Source organism: Adiantum capillus-veneris, chromosome 27, assembly GCF_014529385.1.
Source record: "Adiantum capillus-veneris isolate H3 chromosome 27, ASM1452938v2, whole genome shotgun sequence".
NCBI lineage: Eukaryota > Viridiplantae > Streptophyta > Polypodiopsida > Polypodiales > Pteridaceae > Adiantum > Adiantum capillus-veneris.
The window spans coordinates 8,573,464-8,581,899 of NC_140957.1; the positions used below are offsets into that span (position 1 = coordinate 8,573,464).

Genomic DNA, 8,436 nt, shown 5'->3' on the forward strand with positions numbered 1-8,436 from the left:
ACTCCACGCTCTGACGGAACCAACCCCCACTCACCCGAGGTAGTAGGATGACCTTCGGGAGAGTGTGGGTGTCCTGAACCAGAACACGTACTAAAGGGATGCCGGCCGCCTTTGCAGCTAGAGAGACTGCCGTGCGAGGTGTCTCCTGGACAAGAGTGGCAGGTACTCCCTCCTCAAACTAGGAAAGCAGACAGAGATGGGAAGGTCTACCTCCTCTACTAGAACATCTGTAGCTGGATCAAAACCATGCCTCCACTTTCGAAAGTGGGCTCGAATTGCTTGGATGGCCAAGGGGTTCATTGTGATGACCTTGGAGGCTATCTCGGAAGTCTCGAACTCTATCAGATAGTAGCCACGTCGGAGGAACTAAACATCCAAGATCTTGCCGAACTTTGCGAGCAGGTGGGCTTGGAGAAGATCACGCAGCTCTTTTGGGTCTGGTGCCGAGAATCTTGCAGATGACGGAAGTCGCCTGAAGGCGTTTCACCTCTGCGGCTAGGCTGGCTTGCTCTATCGGTGTGAGAGCAAGTCGAATGGTGGGCTTATCGGGGTCGGGCGAGGGGACTTCATCGGAGTCCCTCTGTGGCAGAGCTCGAGCCTCCATCTGTGTTTGGTGTTGCGGATGAAGAAGGGGGGGTGATGTCGTGGCAGGTACCCGAAGACGAAGAGAGACCCTCAGCCTGCAGGAACCTTGGAGGGAAGGGGGGGGGGGGGTTGTTGGGGGGTGACTGAAACGAACAGAGCGAGGCAAAATGAGAATGTGCGTGTGTGTTTGTGCGGGAGGGGGAGGGGGACATGTGAAATTTTGGGGTTTTTAAAGGGGCTCGGAGATGGCGGGCTGTAGCAAAAGCAGCGTGGAGGCGGGAATGCTGGCAAGAAAGAGCAAGGGCGGGCAGCGCGAAGGAATAGGGAGGCGGGGGGTACGGGCAGGGCAGCGCGAGGGGGGTGGAAGATGAGCAGCACGCGGGGGGCAGTGCTGCGCGAGGCTACATGGCAGCGAGCTGATGTGGGGTGAGGAAGGGGCAGCGCACGCAAGCAACGGGGGGAGGGCGAGGGAGCTGGGGGGTGGTGAGAGCAGGCGAGGGGGATGCGCAGCAGCAGTGAGCGTTGCTAACTTTAAATGTTTTGCCTTCAAGCCATTGACTTTGCCATATGCTCTGCACAATTCATTCGAACTTTTGAGGTTTATGTCGTAAATATCAGGTACAAGTCCAATAGTAGGTCTAGCTTTCTTAGCTGGAGGTGGCCCTGCAGATCTATGTGTTGTCGGAGCAGAAGGCTGCTTTGAAGACGTCGAGGCTCGTTGAGGACATGTATCGATGCCCCGTTTAAAAACATTCAAAGCATTGGCCTTCTTGTAACAAGGTTTCTCGTCAACGCTGTGTCAAATGAGGCCTTTGAGGTTGACTTTCACGAGATTCTCAAGGATTTGTTCTTTGTTGCCGGGAATTCTACTTGTTTGCTGGAGTTGCTTTTGTGGTAAAATCTAGCTTCCCTTTCATAAGTTTGCAATGGCATGGTCCATAAGTTCTTGCATGAATGATACTAGTTTGAAACGGAGTCCAATTGTGTATCATGTGCACAAGTCTCCAAGGGAATCAACTTGAAGAAAGACACCGGAAGGTAGATGCCGAGAAACCTTTGGTTATATAGTCTTCCATGGTCAAATGAGGCCTTTGAGGTTGACTTTCACGAGATTCTCAAGGATTTGTTCATTGTTGCCGGGAATTCTACTTGTTTGCTGGAGTTGCTTTTGTGGTAAAATCTAGCTTCCCTTTCATAAGTTTGCAATGGCATGGTCCATAAGTTCTCGCATGGTTGATACTAGTTTGAAACGGAGTCCAATGGTGTATCATGTGCACAAGTCTCCAAGGGAATCAACTTGAAGAAAGACACCGGAAGGTAGATGCCGAGAAACCTTTGGTTATATAGTCTTCCATGGTCTTCGTGGCAAGCATTTTCAAGTTGCCCTGTTTTGACAAAATGTGGACGTCAAACAGAAATGTCATATAGCTGGGTGCAAAATTGTCTTGAAAGCTTGCCATGTCCTTGGAGCATGCGGTTGTGCCACGATTGAACTTTACCATTGCATAGCATTATCTTTAAGAAATCTCGCTGCTCTAGAAATCTTTGACTCTTTTGTAAAGTTCCTCGAAGCATAGATGTCGTCGAATTGTTGGAGGAATTCTTCCGATCTTTCACTCCAAAAAAGGTGAAATTTTTTACTGTTGTGCTTTCATCTTTGGAATCCTTTGGCTTGTTAGGCATGTACCTTGAATACCAATAAATAGGATATCCCTACGGGCTGAAACCATGGCTGATGTGACGAGAGTGTCAAAAAGCCAGTTCTTTGTCTGTGGCTCCTAAAACTGCACTTGTGCACACATTCTCTCTAGTCCGCTCAATGATGCATATCCTCTAGTTAGCCTTGTCTTTGCTGCTCTTCTCAAGGAGAGGATGGGCCCACTAAAGACCACTCCAAGGAAGGTATAAGAATCCACATACTCCACAGTCTCCTGTTCATATAAGAAGGTAGGCGTTGATCTCGTGACCCACTATGCTGTGGCGTTGAACACCATGGCCTTGGTTTTACCAAGGTTCACTGATAAACCACTGTCCTGCGCAAATGGGTGTAAGGCCTCGAGGTGCTACATACCCTTTGGTGAGTCTGCTATAAGCACAATATCCCAATGCCAGCCAACTAGGGTCCTTTGCCTCTTGAGCTCCCAATGTAGTCTGAGATCTCATCGATATATAATCCAAAGAGGGTCGGTGAGAGTGGGCATCCTTGTTTCACCCCTATATTGGAGTGAACTGATTTCTGCAAAGCCTTCGACAGGAGTATCATGTGAGCTGATATATGGTATTATGGCACTCTATGAAACAGTGGTTGAATGAGCACGGACCAGAAGGTTTATCATAGCCCACAAAGCTGCAATATATCCTTCTCCCATATGCTATGCCCTCCTCAATGATATCTATGAGAGTGAATTTATGATCCAAAGTGGAAAATTTCCTTCAAAACCCTGCTTGTCCTGGGGCACGTATCCCCTCTCTCTCTGCCCATTTACTCAACTCATGCTCCAAGATAGATGCTTAGAGTTTGGTCAGTGAGTGACTAACCATAATAGTGCAATAGTTATTCGGAAAATTGGGATCACCATATATCGGCACGATCATGGACATACTCCCAAGTGTCAGGAAATCCCTCACACACAGCTCTGTTGAATATCAGGGCTATTAGATCTATTGCCGTGTCTCTTGCATGTATCAAGTGCTTTGCTTCTAGTCTATCATGGTCCTATGATCTCCTCGTACTCATCTTGTCAATGGCTTCTTTTACGCCCCCCCCCCCCCCCCCCCCCCCCCCCTCTCTCTCTCTCTCTCTCAGTACGGAGGATCCTTTGGCAGAGCTCACTCTTTGCATAAGGCGTCAGAAGAGGATTCGTGACTGTCTGTGAGTGGTCACCCCAGTAGCAACCTCTCTCTGTAACTGAGTTGTCATCTCTTTGCGTTCCTCTTCATACCAACTGTTTTGGGGCGTACTGTTATGTCTCCTCTTACCTTGCATGAACTGTCTTGAGTGTCCTGCCATGCAAAGAGTGCCTGTGTGTCCACCTGCCTTGCATGAAGGGCTCCTGAGTCCTGACGGCAGATGCTCTGTGATGCGCTCGAGTGTCAATACATACCTATCTGACGTATATTCATACATACCTCGAGGCTCACTTTACACCTAACACGTCTCATAATGGCTAGTCTTGCACACAAGCACCTTGCCATGTCAACAGGCTCCTCTCCATGGCAGCAAGCATTTACTGTGCCAGCAAGCACCTCTCCACCTCGTCCCTTGCTCGAAGCTCCTTGCCACATCACGAAGTTGCTCAAGCTCCTCAAGCTAAGGTTGCTTAGTCAGCAATTTGTGACTCGTGTGTATACATACATGCGACTGCCCACTGGCCAATGTTTTAAGGCTCCCTTGCATGAGATAGAAGTTTCTTCAAGTTATGCATTCTTGGTAATAAGGGGTTATTGTTTGCTCAAAATGTACGATGAAGATTTTATTCAATCTCTTAAAACTCCGATTGAATCGAATCCATAAAAAATATCACATGTGCAAGCGCTTGGAAGCAAGCCCTGCTGGAAGTTGGTGCTTGATGTCCCAGGAGATTGGTCCATGTAAGGCCAAGTGCAGGTGCTTGTGTTAGCTAGTGATCTGTTGTTTATTCTACCGCTAAGCGAGAGGAACTATTTCCCCTTGAGATAGAATCCTTGGTAGGGTTCAAGACATCAGTCTTCATTGTTTCCGTTCTCTGTGCTTATTTTTTTAAACAAGAAGGTTCCTCTCATATTGAGCAAGGGTATACATGCATGGACAAGAAAAAGAAAGTGGGTTTCATGTTTTCTCTTAGAAGAGCAACAAGTGGCAGACTTAGCTGGTGTTTTGTTTTGATTATGATTACATTGTTATTGATTCCATGTAGATGAAGTGTTCTGTGTTCTGATTAGTTGCAAATCAGGCTGTGTCGTTGTGCTTAAGGTTTGAGAACCTTTCTCAGCAGGTCTTAGTTAGGCCAAAATTATCAGCTGTTTTAGTGAGCGAGAGGTTTTGTCCTTGCTTTCTATACCTTACAGAGAGCAAGATCAGGATCTAGATGAGCTCAGTGCGAGTGTGGAACGGCTAGGGGATGTTGGGCTCACGATCCATGACGAGTTGATTTCTCAGGTAGCTCTGGAAGTTTCAGACGCAAACTCTCACAAATTTTTCAGTAGGTTTCTGAGTGCCCAAATTGTGTGTGGGGTCAGGATAGGATTATCGATGGTATTGGTCGAGAGATGGACAATACAACCAACAGGCTGGATTTTGTTCAGGTTGAATTCATATTCCCTGAAGCCCAGCTTCCATAATGTTCATGTTTTTTTTTTGGTTTGCTGAAATTCTTGGCAATTTGTTGCAGAAAAAAGTAGCTCATGTTATCAAAAGGGCTGGAGCAAAAGGACAAATAATGATGATAATCTTTCTTGTAATCTTACTACTTGTCTTGATTCTACTTGTTTTTTCTTGAATAGCTGGTATGGAGAGTGTAGGCTGTTTATCCCCAGCCGATTTTCGAAAGCTTGATTGTTGGTACATTTTTATAGCTGGAGAGTTTGAGCATTTGGAGGTGGGAAGCTTTCAAATGCTGGTTTTACCAAGCGTTGTATTTCCCCCTTATATTGAGTGCTGGCCACATGTTCGTTGTTGATAGGGTGTGCTCTTCTTTGTCTCTACCTAATCTGGAGTCACTGTAGTGGATAACTTTGTATTTTGCAAGTAGGGATTGGTTGAATAGATCACATGTGCCCTTGATTTTGAGGTTTATGGGTATACCATGTTATAAGGTAAAGAAAGGGGCTTATTGCATAATCGGACTGAAATGTTGCAAGGATGTGATAGCATTCATTTTAAGAGTTCACTATGGGTCATTTCATCAAGCAATGCTCTGATGCCATGTAAATACTGGTCTCAAAGCACAAAGCATTTGTAACAGTTCTTGCATTTGCTAGCGCTACTGGAGTTCTTCACCGTGCAGCTTGTTTGTAGCTACATGTTTTTTATTGGCAAGCAACTCTCAGCTTCAGCTAATGCAGAAGGTTCTTTCATTCATGGCATGATGGCATGGGCATCTCCAGTAGCTGCATTGCATTAGGATTCTTCAACAGGCAATGCTTGATAAGGAAAGTGATATGCCTCATGGTACTCAAAAAGGACTTTTATTTCTCCATCCTTGAGGGTTCCTGATGACTCTGTTCTCCATTTGAAAATTCATTGCTATGTTTTGGGTGGGTGGCATTCTCAAATGTTGGTGTGCGTAAACACCCCCCCCCCGTGGCAGCTGCCCTCTCTCTCTCTCTCTCTCATATTTGCAAGGTGCCTGTTTTGCGATGAGTAGAAGATTGTCGCCCTTTATAAGGTGGAGATTAGCAGATGTTCTTCTTTGTCTACAAGTGCGTTTGAACCCTACTCTCTCTCATCCAAGCCGTTTGCCAATTGTTTCCTTGCAATGTATAGATAATCTTGCCTGAAAAGCTCAAGCTAGTATTGATTCTCTCATTGATGATTTTCCAAGTATCATCTCATGTGTCTATATGCTCCTCTCTAAATGGAATCTCCTCCCCCTCAAGATTCCTTATGCTAAAAGTAAAGGCTCCCTTGCTTTTAGTATATGTCCCCATTGTAGAAAGGGTCTCCAAGGATAGACACTTTTGCAAATCTAAGACCAAAGACAATTACCACTGTCTGTTGGTCTCTTTAGATTGGTTCTATCCCCTTAACCAGCTTTGGGGAAAGCAATGGCCAGAGGCAAGCTGGATAGTGGTAACAAATAACATTTGGATGAAATAGTGGCCTCTGACAAGATAAAGATCTCTCTTTGGAAAGTGTTATGGGAGTGATACTCTACAAAAAGTAAAGTTTCCAACACTTTCCATGAAAATAGAAACCCCACTGGCCCTTGTGAAATTGGAGGGATTAAGCGAATTGTACGTTCACTCTATTCTTGGCATACCGATTTTTGATCGGGATAAGCGCATCAGGAGCTGGGCAGAAATCTCTTGGCTGGTTTCAATAGATCCGAAGCAAGGGCCTCTCTGCAGAACCAATCACATATGCGTGCATCTTGAATCCATGTGTGTGTACGCAAGATGCGGATATGGGCCTCTTTCCAGAAGCAATCACATATGCGTGCATCTTGAAGCCATGTTTGTGTACACAAGATGCCGATATGGGCTTAAAATTTCGTTTTGATATTGTTAGTGGTAGAAACTTGCTGGGACTGCCAATGCCTTGGTTGATATGTACGCCAAATGTGGTGCTCGTGTGTGGGATGTCGTCTTTTGGAATGCACTAATCGCAGGATATGCCTGCCGCCGACAACGGCCGGGCCAGGAAGCTATGCATTGTTTTGAACAGGTGCGGAGCGAGGGCCTTTCTCCATATGCTATCACCTACGTATGCATCTTGCAGGCATGTGGCTGGATGCAAGATGCTCTGTAAAAGAGATGGCGTGCTGGGCACCGCCTTCGTTGATACGTACGCAAAATATGGGACACTTTAGCTAGGACTTTTTCAAAAAGTTGTAGTGCTTGGTAATGTGTTGGCTGATACGTATGCTGAATGTAGTGCACTTCAGAAAGCACAAAACGTGCTTGCAGAGCTTCTACTCCCGAATGCCATCTCCTGCAGTGCATTGATTGGGGGAATATATGCCAACTATGGGGCACTTCAGATACGGCTTGAGAAAGCACGAAAAGTACTTGAGAAGCTTCTTGTCCGGAATGTCGTCTCTTGGAATGCATTGATTGAGGGATATGCCCAACAACGGCCGAGCCAGCAAGCTCTGGACTGTTTTCAGCAGGTGCAAAGAGAAGGCCTCCCTCGAGATCCAACCATATAAGGGTGCATCTTGAAAGCACACAATACGGTGGTTTGGGCTTAAAAATTCACTCTGATATTGTTAGTAAGAGGCCGTTGCAAAAAACTGCCATGCTTGGCAATGCCTTGGTCGATATGTATGCCAGATGTGGTGCTCCTGTGCGGGATGTCGTCTTTTGGAACGCACGAACTGCAGGATATGCCCAACAACGGCCGGGCCAGCAAGCTTTGGACTGTTTTCAGCATGTGCAAAGCGAATGCCTTTGTCGAGACGTTGTCACCTACGTGTGCATCTTGCAGGCATGTCACTCTATGCAAATTGCTCTCGAAAAGAGATGGCGTGCTTGGCACTGCCTTGGTCAATATGTATGACAAATGTGGGACACTTCAACAAGGGTTGTTTATAAACCTTGTCGTGCTTGGGAATGCCTTGGTCATATCGCACAAGAGCACCACATTTGGCATACATCCAACAAAGGCGTTGCCAGGCACAACGGTTTTTTGCAACAAATCATGTGAGATTTTGTACACAGCATAAACCTAGCCCAAATATCATATGACTATGCTCAAAAATGCATTATGTAATGGACTTCACACACGTATAAATTCTAACTCTGCAGTAGAGGAGTGTTGCTAACAATTTGATCATCCAGACTTGTAAAGCATATCACACGAAGCCTTGGACTTGATGCAAAGCATCTTGCACAATGGGATGTAAGGAGTGCTTTCAAATAAGACTAACTGAATTCAAGAAAGCCAGGGCAGTTGACACTTGAGGATGTCACCTATCATGTGTAGAATTCAAAATTTTGTTAGATTATAGAGGAGTATCATTCAAGAAATTTCCAAAGAACTACCTTTGAGAGCACATGAACTAGGTTTCTATATTATAACCTCTTTTAGGGGTTAGGTCACCAAGGTCTTCCATGGATTTATAGTTTCTTCCCTCTCTACCCAACTATTGTTTGTCCTTGGATGCAATTTTTGTTTTAGTGACCATTGTTGTAACATTTGCATTTAGATTC

The 8,436-nt window shown here is 45.7% G+C and overlaps 1 protein-coding gene across 6 annotated transcripts in view; it reads left to right on the forward strand.

Moving 5' to 3' along the window:
* The window catches only part of SYP61 (syntaxin of plants 61), a 66,417-nt gene extending 61,176 nt beyond the window's left edge, over positions 1-5,241 (forward strand). For all 6 annotated transcript variants that reach the window (XM_086503772.1, XM_086503774.1, XM_086503773.1 and 3 more), the window contains 3 exons: positions 4,633-4,723; positions 4,804-4,869; positions 4,956-5,241. In XM_086503772.1, the coding sequence (XP_086359898.1) occupies positions 4,633-4,723; positions 4,804-4,869; positions 4,956-5,063 (265 nt within the window). In that variant the 3' untranslated portion in view covers positions 5,064-5,241. The remainder of the gene's footprint in view (positions 1-4,632; positions 4,724-4,803; positions 4,870-4,955) is intronic.
* Positions 5,242-8,436: the final 3,195 nt, after the last annotated feature.